A 22896-nucleotide genomic window follows, 5' to 3' on the forward strand; every position below is an offset into this window, starting at 1 on the left:
AAGGTAAAAAGTTTTTCTTTGTACTTCTGTCAGATGCACTATGTGGAATTTAAAAAACAAAAAAAATATATAACAAACTATGTATTAGTACCTTTTGATCTTGATGTTTTTAAACATTAAGATAAACATTAACAAAGGAAGGTTTTAATAAATTGAAATGTATTTTTAAAATATTTTCAGGAAGCTGCAGAATGACTACTCATGAATGCTTCTTGATAAGTTTGCAGTGTTAATTCTATATATGCTCCCTTCTGGGCTTCAGTTTTTGCAAAGACCTGTTTAAAAAAAAATGGTTTTAAAACAATAGGACATACAATTTAAAACAATAAAACGTATACTATTTGTAAAAATTTCCCATTTTAAAGACATTATTAACATGTCAAGAAGAGTCCCAGTTGTCTTCCAAGTGTTACAGCTTTTCCCCTTGATTTTTACTTCTCCTCTTGAAAGCAATAAATACACATGATCAGAAAAAGCAATACTGATTCTAAATACCAGAATGGCTATTACCTCTTTTAGCTTGTTTTCAGAAAAAAAGGACCTGATATTGTACTTTATGCTACAATTAAAATGAAAACCAATTGGGTTCAAGAGATGAGATGAGAGTTAGCAAACTCATTTTTCACTTCAAAGAATGTTTTCTCCAAAAGCAGCATTTTGCTTTATCTGGCTAATCACAGAAAAATCAGGATTTGTTCTGAAGTTTCTCTCTATTCCACTTAGAGTGGTCATTTTTATCCTTAGTAACCTAACTGCTTTTCAGTATGGAAACAATGTTATTGGCACAGAAGCCAGTTCCACAAAACCATGTCCATTTAGAAGAAGTTAAATTACACAGTGACCTCCCTTTCCTTTCCTGAAAATATCTGAACTCTCAGCATTTACACATAAATCTATGTAGCCCATGGTGTGAGAAGTGTGTAGGCTTGGCAGTATCTATCCAAGCACCACCACCCTCTCCCCTCAACACCTATGGGTTTTCCCCAGTGAGCATGTCACCACACTGAAGGATAGGATATATTCTTAACACCACACTGCTCTGGGGACATATTCTAGTCCTTCACCTGGTCCTGCTGGTGACTTAGCACCTCAGATGCAGCTTGCCTTTGCAGTACTTCAAAGACCAGGGACTTGCTGCCCCCAACTATATGAACTTCTCTAGACTCCAGCTGTCAGCACACCCACCACCCACCTACCTGACTACTTCCCCCCCCCAGCCACCCCCCCACTCCATCTGCTTCTACAAGAGAGCTGTAATCACACTGATGTTTTCAAGACCACAAATGTTTCATATTCACAGATTTGTTTAGTTACTGCTAAATATGACCCACTTCTAAATTTTTCCCAACTCAATCAGCATCACAAAACAGCCAATGTGAAAAAAAGACCCTTTACCTTAATTAAATTGACTCCCTCAGCAGCCTGCTCTTTGGCCTCTTGAGCAGACTGGCCATCTGGATGGAGCATGTGATACAGTTGGACCAAGCTGGTGGCATCATCAAGTCTGAGAGTAAAAACAGCTTAAGGATACAGATGGGCTTTGTTCATTGACTTCACAGGCCTATATACGCATGTGCCAACATCAAACTACATGATATTTCAGACATTCCTCAGGCTGGGAGGGGGCAGGGTGTACACTCAGTTGTAGAATTCCAAAAGCACTTTTAGGAAAATTGACTGATTTAAGTCTTCAGAGCAACTCTGTGAGGCAAGTAGCGCAGGAGTCACAGGAAATACCCAATTTAAAAGTGAATATATTTCAAATGTGGCTACATTCTTTTTAGAAATGGAACATCATGTCTCACAGAAACTCCACTCCTAGTGGTAGATGCCTTCCAGGTTAGCCCACTCCACCAGCATCCAGCTCATCCTATAAACAGGTTGGTGGTTCTCAAAGCCACTCGCCTTTAGTAGCATCTGCTAACCAATTTTCACTGAGACTGAATTAGTAGACAAATGCCTCTATAAGAGGAACCTGACTACCAATCCATATGAATATCCATGGAAACCCATTAGTTAAAAATTAGTATCTTTGTAAAGCATATATGAAATTATGCACAATAGACAAAAGGAAAGGTTCTATACCAGCAATTTTTTTAAAGTGGAAATTTAAAAATTTGCCTAATTTTAGTGTCACTACTACCTATGATGAAACCAGAACAAGAATTCAATTCACATATTTTATAAACACAAAAACTTCCCACAGTGAATGGTGGCATGTGTCTGTAATCCCAGCAGCTGGGGAGGCTGAGGCAGGAGGATCACAAGTTCAAAGCCGGCCTCAGCAATTTAGGCCCTAAGCAACTTAGCGAGACCATTTCTAAAAAATAAAAAGGGCTGGGGATGTGGCTCAGTGGATAAGCGCCCCTAGGTTCAATTCCTGGTAAAACAACTTTCCTAGCCTTCCCCAAACCAATATCTTCTCACACAGTCCTACCCTTCACCACATCAAAAGTGAGAGGGGTAAAAATAATCAAGTGCTCATGTTTACTTTTTTATTTTAAAATATTATTTCAATAAAAAATATAATAGATTGCACAAACCTTAAGTGCATGGCTGCATACAACTTTGCATATATAAAATCACCCACATACCACAGATCCAGAACACTTTCAGTCTCTCCAGTGACTTCCCATTGCTCTCACAGTAAAACCCATGGCCTGCTAGCCCTGTGTCACCTGGCCCAAGAGCATATCACTTCCTTCCCTGCTTGTTAACTTGTTCCACCCATATCAATCTTCTGTCTTTTCCACCAAAATATGTTCAAGTTTTGAGGATCTGCTGTGTATACTTAATGAGCTACTGGCCCCTAGGTGGGTTGGAGAGGTGAAGACACCTTACTTCACTGCTACTCCCCATCCCGCCCCCTGGGCATCATTCTGACCTTCCCCACTTTCCCATCACTTGAACTAGGGGATAAAGCACAGGGTGAACATGGGAATAGGTGCAGAATTCCTCAAACCATGGTGACCTCAGAGAAATGTCCTGGGCTATCCCAAGCCCCACCTACCCTAAAGAACCCTTAAACACAATCTATTGGAAAAACTGAGAAGTCCAAGCTGCTTGGTACACTGAACCTTTCTGGGGGGAAAAAATGAATAACACAAAAATTAATTACACATCTATTTTGCTAGCTGGAACCTAACAAAATCCAATAAATGTAGCAACAAAATATCTCTTTAAACAAAATTTAAAATAAAAATATGAAGAGCTTAACTGGGCTTCTACATATTATAATCATGTCTCATTAAGTTTCTACTAAAATGGGATTTCTATATTTAAATGTAGCCTAATCCCTAGCCCATTCTTAATATTAAGAGCAAATAAATTACTATTTTCAAAAATATTTTTAAAGGATCTCTACAGAACCATCAGTGGGATTGAATAATCATTAAATTTGTACAGAATCATAATTCTGACCTGGTCTCCACTCACTAAGGATGCACACCCTCTTCTGACCATCTGGGGATGTGCAGTCAGCTCAATGTCCCCTGCAGCATACCACAGAGGGGTTAAGTACTAAGACATCCCTCGCATGAGACATTTCAGATGTGAAGCTTACATGAGAAATTCTACAATATCACAGGTTAGTACACGTCAGTAAAGAATTTTTCATTTAAAAACTTATTAATTTAACATCTCTGTTGTTCTTATTTCTTATAAAAATATATTTTAATAAGTTAAGAATGACTGCGTTGGAGGAACTTTTAAGCAAAAAATTCATTCATAAATGTCACTGCTGAAGTTCATCAAGGTACACCCTTTGTACATCCCAATCACTCCAGCCCTTGTTATGCAGGATGAAGGCATATTTCTGCCTTCTGTACTGAATCACACTATACTTGCTACAGACTCAGGCTGGCCTGGGAATCATCACCCTTAGGATGGCTATTTCTAGGAGAAATGATACTGTTTCCAAACGTGGGCACGTGGAACCTTCCAGTTCCAAATGCCTTACTTTGTGTGCATGGTTCAAATTGCACATAGGCTACTCTGAGTCAAACTCCTACAGCCTGAAGATGGCAATGATCAGTAAATCGTCTTCTTCAGACTTTAGAACCCAGAAAAGGCTTTTTATAGAAAGTTGACTTTCTGACAGCCATGCTCACTTCTTTTCCTTGTCATTTTGGGCCTTCCTGACCCAACCAATAGAAAAATATGCAGTCAGCTCAATGTCCCCTGCATTGAGAATGGGAAATGGGGGGAAAAAAAAATTCTTTCTGGTTTTATCACTAGTTGTAAAGTACACTAAAGGCAGATCTTGGAGATACCGTAGCTTCAGCTCCACACAATAAAGCAAATGCCATGACAAAGTAAGTCACACAAATTTTTTGGTTCCCGGTGCATATAGTTTACACAATTTTGTGGTCTACTTAAGTGTACAATACATTACATCTAAAAAAGCAATATGCATACATTAGCTAAAAAATTACTTTATCGCTATAAAATGCTAATAATTATCTAAAAACTGGTGCTAATGAATTTGCTTAATGCAAGTTTGTCATCAATCTTCAATTTATAATAAAACACAATACCTGTAAAGCACAACAAAGTAATGCATGCTTATATTATTTTCAGCTAGAACCTGGAAGGATATCAGTTTGAAGCTAAAATTCAAGTCTTTGTTCTACATTGTTTTGAAAAAACGAACCTTTTTGATGTTTTTAAATCCTGAGAAAGCAAGCTTTTAGCTTGTAAGTTAAATGATGACTTACTTAAGAGCCCTAGAAATAGTTCTTAAAGAAAACAAGCACCCATAAAGGGTCAAGTCTACTTCTTTACATTTGCTATTTCATCATCCTTTGAGTATCTGGAAAGTTCACTGATACCCAGAAGCACTGGTGAGCCCAGGATAAGTCAATGCTCACAGCCTACCATGCAGATCCAAAGTCACTTCCTCTCAAAAGAATCCAGTCTTGTTATGCAACACAAAAGCAAGGACTAGAAAAACTAAGTCATGCGAGAATAAACCCACACAAGCTGAGGTAAGTGAAATCTTCTGTTTATCACTGCACAAGCTACTGTGATCAATGGGAAAATACACAGCTTTGACACAGATACGCTGCTAGGGCAATAAGAATGACTCTTCTAAGATCATACTTACAAATCTCTCTGAATCTGGTCAATCAGCAAACCGTCAATCTTCTTCTTATTTACAAAATACCAAGCCATTCCACCAAAGTGTCTTGTTGAACGTAAAAGGTCATACTTTCCATGTTTATCTATATCTTCATAGGTCTGGTGGTGAACCTATCCACATAAAATGCAACTCTTCAGAAACAGGAAAATAAAAAGATCTAAGCAGCATTACTCAGTTTACACTGACCCAGCTTGAGTGCTGCTAGGAGAGCACCAGTAAATCCAGGTCTACTTACTACCTCCACTCTCATTAGCCAATTTGTATAATTTGGACATTCCTGCTAGAACCCAACTCAGAGGGGAAAGAGGATTTTTATTAACAAGAGTTTGCCTAGAAAACAGCAAATCTGTGTCTTTTCCACTACAGGAGTGTATGGCAGCCTGGAACAAGTAACACCAGACCTTTACATCCTGTTTAGTTCTGTCCAGCAGCCAAGCACGGTTCTCAGATACACAGACTGCTGCAAATAATTGTGCACTCTCTCTTGTCACTGGGAAAAAATAAATCAAGAATATTTTTTTCACGCCTCCTTTTCTCCCTAAGCCGATCAGTTCACCTTCCATTCAGCTCGCCCATTCCTTCTAATGTTCCTCTGGTGAGGGCTTCCACTATTCAAAAGGCTTTTAGAGGCCTGCTGACTGAAGTCCAGCCTAGAATCGAGGGTACCTGTGCTGTGGACCCAAGTACCTTCCCAGCTTGATCTTGAACCACTCCCCTATATATATATATATATATATATATATATATATATATATATATTATATATATATATATATGCATTGCATGTTCAAGCACCAGATGACTGGGATTCTCAAGTATACTTGGTTATTTTCTAGCTGTTGCTCATCCTATTCTCTCCACCTGAAGCCCCTCTTCTCACCCACATCCCCCTGCCACAGAGTTCCATGCCCTCCTAGAACACTCTTTAAGACCCCTATGAAGCTTTCCTAAGCATACTCTGTAGGCTCCAGTGACAAGTACCTGCATACTTACCTAGCAGCCTTCCATACAACCAGTACTGGGCTATAGGCTTTGCCATAGCAAACCCTCTCCTGGCTTATGGCATCACCTAAACTACCCACAATAATACCTCACACACCACAAAAGGTACTAATGGACACATACTGAGTTATAAGACACACTAGGGCAAATTTTAGTAAGTAATTTTACTTCGGTACAATAAATTAAAAAGAAAATAGGCTTTGTCATTTTGGGGGTTCTAATCCTATCTCTTAGTCGCAATGCAACTTTCAGCAAGCTACTTAATTCCCCAAGGTGAAATTCCCTCATCTTTAATCAAGGATGGTTCTATGAATAAAATATGGATCTGGCACACATCTGTTCGTAATAGATCTTCAGGTATTTACTTTCTCATTCACCTGTATCAAAGTTTATACAAAACTCATTGTGCTAGATTAAAAATCTTGTTCATAACCATACTTACACCTGTATTTCAGAAGCTATTAAATATACTCACTTTGATATACTCAGTAGAATCTGGTTCAAACTGGGCAACACAGAGATTGAGGACATCAACATGCCGGTCCCTGCTGTACATTGTCTAAAACCACACAGCAGAATTGGAATTAGATGTGAACACCAAAGTTGAGCACTTGTCCTGGTGCCATCACAGGCCTGCCCATCCAAGATAACACAAAATGTGCCATTAAGAGTCATAAAGAGCCCAGACCAGCAGAGGCAGCAGCCAGATGCAGCAGCAGTCTGCGCCCTCTCCCGCCCTCCACCCACCCTGGGGTCTCTTTCCCCCTTCCTCCTCCTCCTCCTCCTCTACTTCCCCCCATTCCTCCTCCACCCATGGGGCGGGGGAGGGGGGGCGCCTTGCCTCCCCTCCCCCCCCTATTGTTCCGCCCCCAGCCTCCCCCTTCCCGCCCGCTCCCCTTTTCCCCTCGTTTCACGCCTGCAGTTTTTGGCTTCACCCCCACCAGTGACCAAAGACTTGATCAAAGTCCAGCTCCCATAACACTGCTCGACATGGACATCAGTGTGATTGAAGGTGGATTAAATGTCACTCTCACCATTCAGCTACTTATGCATGGAAAGGAAGTTGGCAGTATCATCAGAAAGAAAGGAGAATCGGTTAAGAAGATGTGCGAGGAGAGTAGTGCACGTATCAATATCTCAGAAGGGAATTGTCCTGAGAGAATTATCACTTTGGCTGGACCCACTAATGCCATTTTCAAAGCCTTTGCTATAATCATTGACAAACTGGAAGAGGACATCAGCAGCTCTATGACCAAGAGCACAGCTGCCAGTAGACCCCTGGTCACTCTGAGGCTGGTGGTCCCTGCTAGTCAATGTGGCTCGCTCACTGGAAAAGGTAGTTGCAAGATTAAGGAAATACGAGAAAGCACAGAGGCTCAAGTCCAGGTGGCAGGGGATATGCTCCCCAATTCAACTGAGTGGGCCATCACTATTGCTGGCATTCCACAATCCATCATTTAGTGTGTCAAACAGATCTGCTTGGTCATGTTGGAGACTCTCTCCCAGTCCCCCCGCAAGGGCGTGACCATCACGTACCGGCCCAAGCCGTCAAGTTCTCCAGTCATCTTTGCAGGTGGTCAGGACAGATACAGCCCAGGTAGCGACAGTGCAAACTTTCCCCACACCACCCCGTCAATGTGCCTCAACCCTGACCTGGAGGGACCACCTCTAGGGGCCTACACTATTCAAGGATAGTATGCCATTCACAGCCAGATGTGACCAAGCTGCACCAGTTGGCAATGCAACAGTTTCATTTTCCTATGATGCATGGCAACACCAGATTCAGTGCAGGTTTGGATGCATCTGCTCAGACTACTTCTCATGAACTCACCATTCTAAACGATTTAATTGGCTGCATAACTGGGCGTCAAGGCGCCAAAATCAATGAGATCGGTCAGATGTCTGGGGCGCAGATCAAAATTGCGAACCCAGTGGAAGAATCTACTGATAGGCAGGTTACCATCACTGGATCTGCTGCCAGCATTAGCCTGGCTCAGTATCTAATCAACGTCAGGCTTTCCTCGGAGATGGGTGCATGGGGAGCAGCTAGAACAGATTCATCCATAATCCCTTTTTGCTGTTCACCACCACCCATGATCCATCTGGGTAGTTTCTGAACAGTCAGCGATTCCAGATTTTAAATAGTTTGTAAATTTTCAGTTTCTACACACTTTATCATCCACTCGTGATTTTTTAATTAAAGCATTTTAATTCCTTTCTCTGTTCAGCTGTTAATGCTGAGATCCATATTTAGTTTTATAAGCTTCTCCTTTTTTTGTTGTTTTTTTTGTTTGTTTTTGGCTCATGAATTTTTCTATTTGTCATGGAAATGTAAGAGTGAACTATTAATACATTTCAGTTTAGTTCTGTAATGTCAGGAATTTTTCAAAAAAATTAAAAGATGGACTGGGAAAAAAAAGAGTCATAAAGAAACAATGGGGCTAATTGTCACACACCTAGATTCAAATCCCAGCTGCACCAATTATAAGAGAAAGAGAGAAAAAAACCCTAGTCAAGTTATCATTAGACATTTACCTTTGTTTATCAACACTAAGATACCAGATAGAACTAGAGCCAACTGGTTCAACAAATCATCACCACTGAGTCTACAATATAAAACACAATTTACCTTACCTTAAGGTTTTCTTCCTTGAAAATTACTGGTGGCAAAATTTTGCGACCTTCTTTTGGAAAATAAACTTGTATCATCCGGTCCCGTTCTTCCCAAGAGGCTTTGCGGAGTGTGCCACTTGGTTCTCTGACAACAATAAAACGCTCCTGAATTAGAAAACATGATCAAGGATGAATTTTTTAGGCCTATATTTAATTCCTGTGTCCCACTAAGTCCATTATAAGAACAGTTTGCAATCAGCAATATAAAATGCAAGTTGGAAACATAAAACACAATAGGTACATAGGAGTTCAATGATCATTTTAAACTGCAAAGACTTGGCAAGGTTTGCACCTCCTTTGCTAATCATTGCTGTGCATCTATTAGAAATTTAAAATTTATGAATACCAACTATAGTGCTAACATGGATTCAATACATAAAATGGTTCAAACTAAAACTGATCCAAGATTCATCTAAATCATTTTTAGAGATTAAAAAAATGCTAAAAAAGCTTTTCAAATTATTTCATTTCCCCATTCCAAAGTTTCACCTAAATAGATTTTAACACTTTATGATCTACGTTAAAAGTCTCTGAGGTAAAAGGAACAAACCCAAGAATGTTAATTGTTAATTCTACACTTCTGTAACTCCTCATACTGGCATTAGATGTATATATATCAGAAAGACTGACTGGTCCATCTGCTTCTGGTCTCTTTACTCTGCCAACAGCCAAATCCCAAGCCCGGAATCACTTCCTCTGAATTCCACCCAATGTTTGTACATTCAACTGGCAATTTATGTGTACAAGATTCTTGGCACTTCTCAGATATTACTTAACTGGACAAGGGCAGGAAGTATGTGTGATGAGTTACAAAGACATACATAGAACTTTGCACATTGCTGGTAACTGATACACACCCAATCAATGTATAAACTAACCAGATGGTACTAACTCTTACAATTCCAGTGGTATAAGAATCTCTGAGGATAAAATAATTAAAACTTTCATCAAATACTGCAAATAGAAAAAAAAATAGCAGATGTCAAAATAATAATTTTTCCTCAAAAGAATTTTGGTAATTTGAGTAACCAGAATTAAGTTTCTTTTTTTCAAGTTATTAAAATGTTCCCACAACCAGCAAAATTAAATTGCAAACATAAATTAAAACACCACAACACAAAGATATTAATTCAAATGAAATTCTGTGATTCCCATTCATGTCAGTTGCAGATGGCTGGTGCAGAGACATGCACACAGCTGAAATCTTGTCTTCAAGCCATAATCATATATGATCAAAGAATGAGTAATATGAGGTCATCTTTCAAACTCGGCATTCTGAAGTACTCTAGTGTATTTTGTGGGCTGAACTGAAAGTTATGGTAGGGAAATGGTAACATGGGTTGGTCTGCATTTCTTTTCTCCTTATATTGTTTCTTCCAAAAGGGTCTCACCTAGTCAAAGGAATTCTAGTTTTAAAGCATCAGACAGAACCACGTCATATCATTCCTCAAACCCATCTCCACATGGTATTTCAAAGATCAATTTGCAATTAGACATATACTCACCCGGTGTGGTATGTTATATGATATATCAGTAAACACGTATTTGGCTGTTTCTATTCCTTCCAAGATCTTATCTTCAGCTAACACATCATTTATTGGTGTTCGTTCTTCTAGAACTGGTGGCATTTTTAGTCGCACTTTGGCTGCTTCAACTGCCTTTCTGGTAGCCTAATGAAATAAAATATTTCTTAAGGAAAGTCACAAGATTACAGACCAAAGGATGATCTGACAAAAGCAGAAACTAATAAAGAAAAAGACTAAAGACTGCAAAGAAAAAAAGCTACAGCAATGACATAGTGAGTAAAAAGCCAAACTTGGATTCATGGGCCCTGCCTTTTCCTGCGGTGTGACTAGGCAGGCGCGCCCATAGGCTTAGCCATTATCACACCAGCAAAAGACGTGGTGAGACAACACCAAGCTATAAAAGCTTCTTGATTCAGAGGAGGCATTTATTGGGTGCTTACTATGTGTCAGATATTGTTCAAACAGGGTCAATATATTTGGCTCACTTAATGCCCACACTTTCCTGTTATCTAGGTGCTACTGTTATCTCCATTTCATGGAAAAGAAAACAGATGTTAAGTAAACTGTTAGAAAGTTGTGGCACTGGGATTTGAACTCAGGAAATTCAACTTCAGAGCCCACACTCTTAACCACTGACAACACCGCTTTTTGCCACATTATTAAAGTAGATACCTCTGAGAGATAAACAGGGGACTTTTGCCGTACACAAAATATACTACTACGGGATATTTGAATTTCTTGCGACTATAAGCTACTTTTAAATGAGAAAGAAAAGCTTTTACTGCTTCACATAGTCATACATCAAAGTGTATTTCACAAAGGTCTCAGTACCCATGGCTCCAGGAGGACACTGGTGCCTGGAGTAGGATGCTGCTCAGCAGGATCTCATAATTTCACCAAAGCTTCAGCCCCAAGGCAGCTCACAGCAGATGTTTCTCCAGGAAGGAAGCTGGAGCAGGCAGGAAAAAGGAAGGATACACAGGCTGGTTTGGAGAAGAGAGGAGCCTCTGCTTGGAAACCCAGACCTGGCCCATATGCCCCAGTCTGTTCACTTTTGGCCACACTCCCATCTCCTCTCTACCTGCCTACTCATAATTCCTTTCTCAATTTTGTGCCTGGTACCCGTTCACTGGTGCCTGTGGAAGAACAGTTATAAGCGTTTGTGGGGGCCTCTGGAAATCTTGTTTAATCCCTTAATGAAAGATATCCTACTAACATTCCTATGTTCACATACCTCTTCCAACTGTGCCTGGGTCATTAGCTTATAGGTTGGTGGTTTCAGCTCTTGTACAGCTGGCTTAAAAATCTTCTCCAAATTCAAGCCCGTCATCTTGATGAGGATACTTTGGACTTCCTCATCCATAAATGTAGGTTTCTTCATCTCTGAGCTACGAGATTCTGCTAAAATGGATTTCAGTAAATAAGAAGCCAGCAAAAATGACAGGCCAACAAGACCTCTCAATAGAAAAGTTAACAAAAAAAAACCCATTAGTACAATGTCTATCCCAGCAGTGCTTAATACCTCTGAGATTCTTTCATTCATTCAAAATTTACTGAACATTTACTATGGTAAGGATGTGAAATAGACAAAATCTGCTAAAAAGACATTCTACTATTGGGAACAACAGGAAAAAATTAATGTTATATTAATAGTAGTAATGGTTGCTACTATATCCAGATTTGTCTTCTTCGAGGGCTTTTTTCTTTGTCAAAGAATGGAACCTAGGGCCTCGTGCACACTGGGCAAGGACTGTACTACTGAGTTATATTCCTGGTCCTCAAATTTATCTCCTAAAAGCCAGGCACAACATACATTTTTAGAAATGCTTACAACCCACAAAATAGGTATTGATATCCCTTTTTTTTTTTTTTTTTTAATAAATGAGTATCCTAATGCTAACCCAAAGACAACTAGCTGACATGACCAGGATTTACCAACATCTGTCTGATACCAGGGTCCAGTAACTTCCCATTTAAATTCAACGCTGCCTCATGCAGTTCACCTTTCCCTTTGCCTCACTTCTTTTTCCATTTCCACAGAAAAAGGAAAGAAAAAGCCATTTGTTCTCAGTCACTTCTTCCTCTGCTAGTCCTAGTAGGGTTGGTTTCTAAACTCTGAACTGTCCTTTTCTCCTTTCTCACATTCTCACTGAATGATCTCCTACATTCCTGTGACTTTAATCACACTTACACTCTAAAATCTGAAATCTCCAGCCAAGATCATCTTCCACCCACCTACTCAATGGACATCTCACATGCACTTCAATACTGCCAAATCAGAACTCATCAACTTCCTTGTTCCAAACCTGATTTTCCTACTTTTTCCTATCTCAGCACCATTCATGAAATCATGCAAGCCAGAAACCTAAATCACTCCCGGATTCTCCCTTATGTACCACATTCAGCCAAGAGCAGCAGTAAAAATAACAGTTAATAACCACTAACATTTATTAAATATTCACTATGTACCAGTACTTACTGAACTAAGTACTTTACATATTTAGCACATTTAATCCTCACAACAATCCTATGAGGTAAATATTATAATTATCTCCATTTTACAAAAAAAGAACATTGATACAAACATGACCTGCTATATCCCATAAATCTTTCTGTAATCCTCCATTTCCCCCATCTTACGCTGCCTCCTTTCTGGCCTCACTGAAAAACATTCTCTACAGAGATTACTTAAGAGAAATCTCTTAAAAATGTAATCAAAATGACTCTCAAGTTTAAAATTCACCTGTGGCTTCCAACATCATTCAGGAAAAAAGCTAAGGTGGTTTGCTTATTTCACTGTGTGCCCCACTAGATGACGTGCTTTCTGAAGAACAAAGCTGTCTTTTGCTCACTCTGGCACCCACAGCGCCTTAAGAGTGTCCAACACATATAGACGCTCAGCACTACTCTCTCCTCAATCTTACCCATTCATCCAACTTCAGTTACCATTTTACTTTGATGTTCCTAGCTATATACTTAACCCTTGAATCTCTAAGGCATCTCAAATTTAATAGTCTAAAACTGCCTTCCTTCCCATTTCCTCATCTCATCTATACCTGCACTACCCCCCCACCACCACCACCCAAAACAGAAACATCCTACAATTAATATTCTCCATCTTGGTATAAATTTTTTTTCAAAACTTTTTTTTTTAGTTGTTGATGGACTTTTATTTTACTTACTTGTATGTGGTGCCTCACACATGCTAGGCAAGCGCTCTTCCACTGAGCTACAGTCCCAGCCCATCTTCGTATAAATTTAATTGATCAAGCCAGAAACTTGAGAAACAACTTTTCCTTTTAGACCTAGATCCTAAGGCCATAACCAAGTCCTATCAACCCTACCTCCAAAGTGAGTTCCCAAAATACCTGTTCAGTCCCTTCTCTGGACTTTGCTTATGCTGTCCCTCTGCTGGGAAGATTGTCTCCTCCTTAGCACAGCTGGCCCGCCAGGTGTCGGCTTTGGTAGTGCTCTCCAGGGACCCATCCACTCACTGTGGGCGTCCTTATCACAGCCCGGGTCACAGAGCACTCACTGCCAATTCCCCGCTGGGCTGGGATCCTCAGGGGAGCGTCCTTGACAGCCTTAGCTTACTCTATGCCACATGCTTAGCAGCGCGCTTTGCACCGAGCGGGGCTCCAGCACGGTGGGCTTCGTAAATAAGCCAGGGAGGCTGATGACAAACCCGGCAAAGAACTCCGGAAGCCGACTACGGCTGAGAATGCACTGAGGGAAAACTCGCAGGGACCGCCGTTCAAGGCCTCCCAGGAGAAGCCCTAGCAGACGTCCGGCGGGTCACTTACCGGCCTCGGAGCTGAGCCGGCGGCACAACAGCCTCACTGCGGAAGGCTGAGGCAGCGGCTGGAGCGGAGTATCGGGCTGGGGCTGGGTGCGGGCTCGGACACAGATCCATTCGGTTCCGCGAGAACCTGTCAGAAGCCTCCAAAAAGGAACAGAGGTTCTGAGGGTCGCCATGCTTATTCGAGGCTGCCTGCGCCGGAAGCAACTGTGATAAACTTCCGCTTCGCGCTCAGTGGGTGAGGCATTCTGGGAAATGTAGTTTGGTTAGAGGCGAAGAGCATCAGAAGCCATCTGGGCATTTATAGATTATTTTATGACACTTCCTACGCGTGTAGCCAAAGTTCAGACTTACACTTTTTTCACTATGTGCTCGGTTTCGTGGGTGTTTTATTTATTTCCATGGTTCTAAATAACAAATTTACGCTTTCTGCCCAAACCTTTTCTCCCATCTTTAGCTGGACTTCTCCATTCGAACTTTCTGCAAACACCCCAGATCTAATGCCTGATTCTGCGCCTTGATTATCACTACCCAAAACTACAAAAAAAAAAACTGTTAATACACTTTACTCCTATCTCATAACTACTCCTTTCCTTCAGAGTCTTTTTCACAATTCTTGATTATTTTACTCATTTATTTGCTTGCTTATTTTTCTCATCCCAGTAAAGCTAGAATCAGACAGGTAGTCAATATAGATAGGTAAATCGAGTCAGGCCGAATCAAGGAGGCCAATTTTGAGTGAGTCTGGGAAGCTGGAGATTGTCCCCTGAGTGATTGAAATGTTAATTCCTTCAGAGCCCTTCCTCCATCCTCATCAAGAATCTGCCCCTGCTCCAACCCTTTGCTAAGGTGATCTGTCCCAGGTTGCCCCTCCCTACAGGGAGCTATAGGTTGTTAATTAATGTGTCCTGGGCTGCTCTTTCCTGCCCTTCACCCTTCCACCTACCTATTTCCCACCTTTTGGACATCCCACCCAGCATTCCTATGCAGGAAGGAGAAAGATAAGGGGAAGAGAGCCGGAGAACGAAAGGAAGCCTAGGACATAAGAAAAGGGCAGAACATCTCACTTCTGGGGATACCAGAATACCAGCTATGGCCACCTTCTCCTTCCTGGGAGAAATCTACGTTACCCTTTTAAAAATAAACCCTGCTTTATATGCTTGCCTTGGTGCACTTCTCTAATGTTCAAACTTCAACATGTGAGGAAGTAGAACTCCTCACCGATAACCAGCAGTATCTCCATGAAGACAGTGACTGTACATATTTTATTGTAATATTCCCTAACCTAGGCCATCTATGTGCACAGCAAACGTTTGTTGAATGAATTAATGAATTTGTTATGTTCCTTCCCAACTGTCAGGCTGTGCAGGTCTTATCCTTCCCTAGTCCTATCCTTCCCTAGTCTATGCGTAGTGTAAAGCAGAAAAGGGCATGCAAGGCCAGGAACTATGGAACAAGAATAAGCCACCAAAAGGAGTTTTATTGGGAAGGAGGGGGGCGCTCCCGGGCGAGGTTCACAAGGGCCAGGGAAGTCACACATGCTCCAGGCGAGAACAATACCGTTATAGGTCACTCCAGGTAAGAAGGCCCAGGCCAACTAAATTGTTACAACCCTTAGTGGATTGGCCGAGTGGAGTTTAGGGGCTGAGTTTAAGGGCCTGGTCTCTTCAGCCAGGTGAAAAATCCCCACCCATGGCCACCAAGGGATGGGGAGGGGGAGAGGAAGGGAAAGCTGTGGGTGGACATCCCCACCTCTTTGATGTTGCAGGGCACTGGTTTCATCTGGCTACTTCCTGCTGCCCGGGGGGGGGGGTTGTCTAGGGAAGGTCGGAGTTGGAGGCTCATTGGGAAGATGGCTATAGGGGTGGAGGAGCATCCGATTTACTACCACCGTGAGACTTTGCTGATGCAGTTTCGAATAAATCTGAGGAGACAAGGAGCAACCATTAGCAAGACACAGAGGATGGGACCAACACTTGGCCCCAACCAAGGAGCGAGGGCCGAGTTCCACCATCCTGGGAGGAGTGAGGTGGACTGCTGCTGCCTTCGTTTCAGTTCTTCACTCAGCCAAAGAAGCACATGGATGGCCAGTCTCCTTGATGTAATAGCAACATTCTTCCCTAAGGAATACACAGGTACCACTATTGTCAGCAGTGAGTAGGTCTAGGGACCCCCTGTTTTGGAGAGTGACTTGTGCAAGCGATGTTATTTGTCTTTGGAGAGATGCCAGGGAGTTGGCAGAGGCTTCGACCGCTAGCTGTAATTTTTCTTCAAGCTCTTTAGTTGTGGTTAAATTATAGCCTGACGCCCAGGCCCCCAATGCCTGAGGCGGCCAGAGACAAGGCAAGGGAAATGCCTATGATCACTGGAAGAAAGGCAGCCCATTTAGATCTATTGGGTGGAGGCTCAAGGAGGGAAACTAGCCTGTCCATAGTGTTAGTTGAGGAACTAGGGTGACAGGGGTGCAGAAAGGAGTGGCAGTAGAGGAGTGGATGGCTTTCGTCAACCTCTTATTATTGGGAGGACACCATAATAGTCACGTTGCATCTGGGTACGGTTTGGGAGACATGACAGATGGAAGGATTTCACTGCTGCTGCAGGGGATTGTCAAAGGGGGATCCCCATCAGAGGCAGACAGGCATCACCCCCTTGGGAGATATTAAGGGGAAAGGCCAGAGGGACCGCTGTTAAGGGGAGGGCTATCCAGAGCAGCACACAGAAAATAATCAGAAATATTACTGACCCTAGAGCAGTTCAGGAGTTGTAACCTCTAACGTACAAGGGCCAGCCATGAAAGTGGGTCCCCCTTCTCTGCCTCATGTGCCCCTGGCTGGTGAGAGAGGACAGTTTCTTTCTGGAGGATTTCTTAGTGGAGCTAAGGAAATACTCAGGTGTAGGTGTGGAAAAATCTTAACAGTTCCAGAGGAAGAACTGTCCCAGGGCCAGATGTACAACTTTCCCTCGACTCCTGCTGCCCAGCGATTGTCCCAGGGATCTCTGATGTTCGGGTAGGTCCTACCTCCACAATAGATATATAGGAATTGGGTTTGGGTGTTCTCTCTGAGCTTGTGTATGTTGAAGGAGGTGTGAGAGCATCCTCCATATATATCTGGTCGGGACTTGCAATACCGCTTGGTTTGGTCATAGAGAAAGCAAAGGAGGGGCACTCAGCCAGAAAGACTGAGGCCGGTTAATAGAATAGAGACAGTTGTTTGGCAACCAGAAGGTTGGCAATCACCGGTTCCTAATATCCGGGTCTTACCATCCCAGGTCCCCTGTACCTGGAAATGCCAGCGGTAGGGATTAGGCAACGTCAGATTAGGCATCAACGTTCGGGTCAGGGCACCTATAGGAACAGACTCAAGAGGAAAAGAAGCGGGAGGCTCACAGATGATCTGGAGTTGAGTGGAGTTGGAGTTGGGTCCCACCAATTGGGATGACCAGGACTTAGGTTCTGGGGCAAGCTTGAGCCGAGAAACATGATACCAAGAGGGATGGCCTAATAGTTTGACTGATGTAGGGGTGGTGAGAATCATCATATGGGGTTCTATCCGGCACAGTTGGAGTGATGGAGAATGAAGTTCCTTTAAAAGGACAGAGTCTCCTGGTTAAAGTGGACCATCAGAAAGCACTAGTTCTGCTGGGGCAGGAAGGTGGTGGTCTACGTGTTCCTGGAGGAGGTGGCAGAGCAAGGTGAGATAAGATAGATATGAGGTCAGAAGTGGGGGTTGGATGGGAAAGTTGGGATCGGTCAGGGAGGGGGCAGCCATAGAGCAGTTTGAAGGGGGCTCTAGGGGCCACTCATAGGCTGCTCTGTGGCGATTGGCCCAACAGCTGAGCTTCCATCTACAAAAATTGTCAGGTCTGGTACCAGCGAGGGGTGGTCGAAGAGACCTTCCTGAGGGCGTGCATAAGGCCTCAAGTACTTGAGGACCAGAGTGGGTAGTTGGGTGGGTAGAGCCAGACCTTGGGAGAAGAGAAGCTGGGTTAAGGGGTGGAGAGGCACAGAGGGAAATGATGGGGTTTTCAAAGAAAAGTAAATGAAACTCCGGGAGGGGCCCAGGTGGGAGAGAGATTTCTGTCCGAGGAGGTCCTGAAGCCTATGGGTAGAAAAGATGGTCAAAGGTTGAAGGAGGGTCAACTTTAGAAATTCTTTGGTAAGTTCGGCTGCCATTGCGAGGGCGTCCCAGGCAGGGCAGCCATCCCTGTACTGTAGAGTCGAGATGTTTAGAGAGATATGCTGCAGGAGGTTCCAAGGGGCTGGGCCAGAAGACCAGCGGCAATCTCTTGTTTTTCATCTGTAAGAGGTGGAATGGACGATTGGGGTTGGGTAGGGAGAGTGGAGGTGAGGAGATCCAAGCATCTCTGAGTTTGAGGAAAGATCGAGAGACCTGGGCTGGTGATGTCAACGGTCCAAACAGAGTGTCTTTAGCTGCCTGGTATAGGGGCTTGGCAAGAAGAGCAAAATTGGAAACCCAGTTGGAAGAATCCAGTGAGCCCCAAAAGTGAGAGGATCTGTTCTGCTGACTCAGGAGGCTGCAATCTCCTAAGAGCTTGGATTCTGTCTACAGGGAGGCTTTTGGAGGTAGGGGTTAGAAGAATGCCCAGGTAGGTAACCAAGGGAACTGAGAGTCGAGCTTTGGCTGGGGAAACATGGTATCCTCGGGAACCTAAAAAGATGAGTAGGTGGGCAGAGTGTTCCCGAGAAGTCTCTAAAGATGGGCTGCATAAGAGGAGGTCATCTACATATTGTAGGAGGGTACTGACTCCGAGATCACAGGAAGCTAAATCCTGGGCCAGTGCCTGTCCAAACAGGTGGGGACTATCCCAGAAGCCTCGAGGGAGGACAATCCAGGTTAGTTGATGTGAGGTGAGGGTGTCAGGGTCCTCCCAGGTGAAAGCAAAGAGGAAGTAAGAATCTAGATGAAGCGGGACTGTGAAGGAGGCATCTTTGAGATCCGGAACTGTGAAATGAGAGGTTGAGGGTGGTATGTGAGAGGAGGACATAAGGGTTAGGGACCACTCTTGGGCAGGAGCTCCTGATGGTTTGCAGACAGGTAGGATCACAGTGTTGCAGGAAGAGTCTATAGAAATAAGGAGGCCTTGATCTAGTAGTCCTTTGATGATGGGTTTGAGTCCCCTGCGGTGAGAGAGAGAAATGGAAAATTGAGGTCTAGAGGGGAACTTAGAGTCAGACTTTAGCTGAATCTGCACAGGTTGATGGTGTGTTGCTATTACTGGTTTGGAGGTGTCCCAGACTTGGGAGAATTACGAGGCCTGGTGGGAGGGGATGAGTGCTGGTGGGGGAGAGTGTCTATAATGGATTGAATCAAGGGGAGGAGGAATTCTGAAGTAGGGGAATGGGGTGAGAGCTGGAGGGTAACCCCCAAGAGCTGAAGACATATCATCCTAGGAGGGGGACTGAACAGGAAGGGATAACTAAAAAGGAGAGGTAAAGAGATGTCCCTCTAGGGAGCACATCAGACTGGCTGTTTTCTTTGGGAAGGAGGGTGTTCCATCTATCCCCATGACCGAGATCTGGGAGGGATATAAAGGCCCAGAGTGGGCAGGCAAGACGGAATAGGTAGCCCCCGTGTCCACAAGGAAGGTAATGGACTTACCCACTACCTAGAGTGTTACCCTGGGCTTGGTGAGGATTATGGGAGTCCTGAGTCCAGGCTTCTTCAATCATCAGCCAGTCCAGAAGCTCAAGAGAAGGAACTGCCTGCCTGGCCATACCCCCATGATGAGGCACCAGGGAGGGACTGGCCAGGGGACAGTCGCTCTTCCAATGCTTGCAGCTGGGGCACAGCCGAAAGGGGGGCCATGGGTTAGGGCACTGGCAGGCCTAGTGGCCTTCTTGTCCTCATTTGAAGCTGGCCCCAGGTGGGGCAGACTTCTGAGCACCCCTGGGAGCCCCAGCAGGGGCCGGGGCTGGCCGCAGAGCTGCTACCAGGACTTGGGTCTGGAGCGCCACCTTTTTCTGTGAGCGGGCTTGCCGGCAGAGTTCAGCTGTTTCCTCAAGGGCACTGTAAACTTTAAAGGCCATTTTCACCAGATTTCTGATGGGGGCTTGGGGACCATCCTCAGCCCGCTTTAACTTTTTTCTATTATTGGGGGCTGACTGGGTGATAAAATGAGTGGCCAGAACTGTCACCCCAGAGGGAGATTCAGGGTCTAATCTATTATAGAGAGCAAGGGCTTCCGTTAAGCCATTAAGGAACATTGCAGGATTCGCATCAGGCCCCTGAGGGACGTCTCTCAGTTTAACAACCTTATTAGAAACTGCCTGCGTGCCTGCCAGCAGACACTGTATCACCTGGGCATAGTGGCATTGGCCCTGTCCATTTTGATAGTCCCAATCAGGATTAGTGTCGGGGACTGTGGCCGCTCCTGTAGGCATGGTGTCATCGGTCAAACGAACCTGGTCTGCATGGTTCCGTGCAGCTACCTGGACATGAGTGTGTTCATCTGGGGTAAGAGTGGAGGTAAGGATGACATGGACATCATGCCAAGTAAGGTCATGGGCTTGAGAAAGGTATTTAAATTATTTGACATGGATAGTGGGGGTCAGCAGAAAAGGAGCCTAAGCATTTTCCGATTTGGGAGAGGTCTTGTAAAGAAAAAGGGACGTGAACTTGAACGATGCCCTCAGATCCTGCCACCTCACAGAGACGACAGAGAAGTTCAGGGTCTTGGGTCATTTGGTGAGACCTGGTACAGGCACTGACTGAGGAAGAGACAGGGGAGGGAGGGTGGAGCCGATTCCAGATAAGGAGGAGGATCAGGATGGGAGGGTCTGGGGGGCGGTGAGGAGAGTGTCTCAGGAGGTTCAGTAAGCAGAGAGGGGTCAGAGTCAGGAGCAGAGGGGGACTTGGAAGGAGGAGTTTCTTAAGCAAGAAGGACTTGGAAAGTGGAACAGGTGGAGCAGAAAGAGGGATGGGAGTGTAAATCCCAAAAGGCCTGAACATAAGGAACCTCTAACCACTTTTCCATCCGTTGGCAGAAATTGTCCAAATCAGTGAGGATTTTAAAATCAAAAGTCCCCTCAGGAGGCCATATAGAGCCCTTATCTAAAGTCTATTGTGGCCAGGCCACGGTGGAATAGAAAAGGAGCCATTGACGGCGTAAGTCCTGAGCAAGTCCCAGTTTGGAAAAAATCATGTATAGACACCTCACGGGAGTTTTGGGGTCCAGAGTGGACTCTGTGTTTCCCAGGATCTTTCAACACCCGGGGGTGAGCAGGGAGGAAAAAGGCGTCCCAATTACCTACTCTGCTCACTGGAGAATGGAGTGGCCTGGCCAGGGACTGAGAGAAACGTCTCTACAGTCCACTGGGGGCCTGGACGAGTCGGAGGGGAGAGTCCACATGGCCATGATTTATGGACAGAGTCCCCACAAACGGGAGGGAGTCGAAAGATCAGAGAAAGGGACTTACCCCATGTCTGCTGGATCAGGTCAGATGAGGGTGGGTGGTCTAGAGATCCCCAGTCTGGTTCCTTTGGCAGAGAGGAGCAGCCTCAGCCCCTAAGAGTGGGGGGCGGGGGCAGAGAGGCTGGAACTCCTCTGGGGTTTCGGCATCAAATGCAAAGTAGAAAAGGGCACCCAAGGCCAGGAACCACAGAACAAGAATAAGGCACCAAAAGGAGTTTTATTGGGGGGGGGGTAGGGGACGTTCCCCGGTGAGGTTCACTGATCTGCAAAAGGGCGATGGAAAAGTAAATCTCCAGTTGTGATAAGGGACAGAGTTGATATAAGAAGCTTCTGGAAACTAAGTGTTAGTTGATGGGAAGGGGGCTTTGTGCTAAGAAGCAAGGAGTTTAAGGTGGCCAGAGTGCAGATAGGTTTTGGAGAGGGAATCAGAGGGCCTTCCTACTTCTCTGCCTCTGTTTTTCTGAGCCATGGAAAACAAAAGGTCATTGGTTGAGAAGAAGTAGGGTTGGGTTGGAAGCTAAGAAGCCAGGAGTATCCACTAGGAGCTGGGCACATGGCTGAGACGCAGCCCACCAACTAGCCACATAGGACAGGTTGCAGCAGTGCCGATGTGGAGCTAGGATCTAATGGCCAAGAAATTATTTCTGATAACTCTAGAGAAAGAGGGAGACCATCTGAAGACATGCCTGGAAGACTGCAAGGCTGTGTCTGACAGATAAAATTTAGATGGGAAGGGAGAAAGACATGACAAACCACACACCCTTCCCTCTCAGAGCACACCATCTTCTCATTAGCCTTGTGGGTCTTCATGGCAAATTGGTGAGGCAGACAAGGCTGTCACCTTCCTCTGTGTGCCTAAGCCAAGGCTCTTAGCTTAAGGACATTGCCTAGGACCACCCAATTTATTCCATACAGAGATGAGGCAAAACTCTGGGGTCCCCAGCAACTGTTATGATACCAAAAATCTGTTTTGCATGTGTCATATGGGGTACAGAAAAACACTGAAACTTCCAGAAATCATATAGATGGTCTTCTGGGCTAGAATGTGACCCAGAAGAGGGAAGGAGTGTGGGGATAGATGAGTCAGTTCTTCCACTCCCGGAGTTATCTGTCTATCTCCAATTTTCCACATGACACTATCTCTTTTCTCCTGAGAGTAGCCACTGAACTACAGCTCTACCCCAAAGTGAACACTCAAAATGAAAAATCATTGCCAGAGGCCAAGGCCACATGGGTCTGGGATGACAGATTGACCCTCCATCCTATAGCACAGGGACATAAATGTCAAAGCCACTGAGGCTGGCTCTTTGCTGCCACCCCAG

General features: G+C 44.1%; 1 protein-coding gene and 1 pseudogene across 2 annotated transcripts; one reads left to right on the plus strand and one right to left on the minus strand.

Moving 5' to 3' along the window:
* Window positions 1–128: 128 nt before the first annotated feature.
* Mrps22 (mitochondrial ribosomal protein S22) lies at window positions 129–14333 on the minus strand. Of its 2 annotated transcripts, none has more exons than XM_076868469.2 (8): window positions 14145–14333; window positions 11576–11739; window positions 10321–10485; window positions 8777–8920; window positions 6618–6701; window positions 5105–5250; window positions 1396–1504; window positions 129–275 (listed from the first exon to the last, which is right to left on the minus strand). In XM_076868469.2, exons 1-8 carry the CDS (start codon window positions 14314–14316, stop codon window positions 177–179), a joined length of 1083 nt encoding a protein of 360 aa, XP_076724584.2. In that variant the 5' UTR covers window positions 14317–14333; the 3' UTR covers window positions 129–176. The 2 variants fall into 2 exon arrangements, with proteins under 2 accessions (XP_076724584.2, XP_076724583.2); XM_076868468.2 differs by having other exon boundaries at window positions 11576–11742.
* On the plus strand, window positions 7107–8259 carry LOC143408702 (poly(rC)-binding protein 2 pseudogene; annotated as a pseudogene).
* Window positions 14334–22896: the final 8563 nt, after the last annotated feature.

The sequence above is a fragment of the Callospermophilus lateralis genome, chromosome 10 (assembly GCF_048772815.1).
Source record: "Callospermophilus lateralis isolate mCalLat2 chromosome 10, mCalLat2.hap1, whole genome shotgun sequence".
Classification (NCBI taxonomy): Eukaryota; Metazoa; Chordata; class Mammalia; order Rodentia; family Sciuridae; genus Callospermophilus; species Callospermophilus lateralis.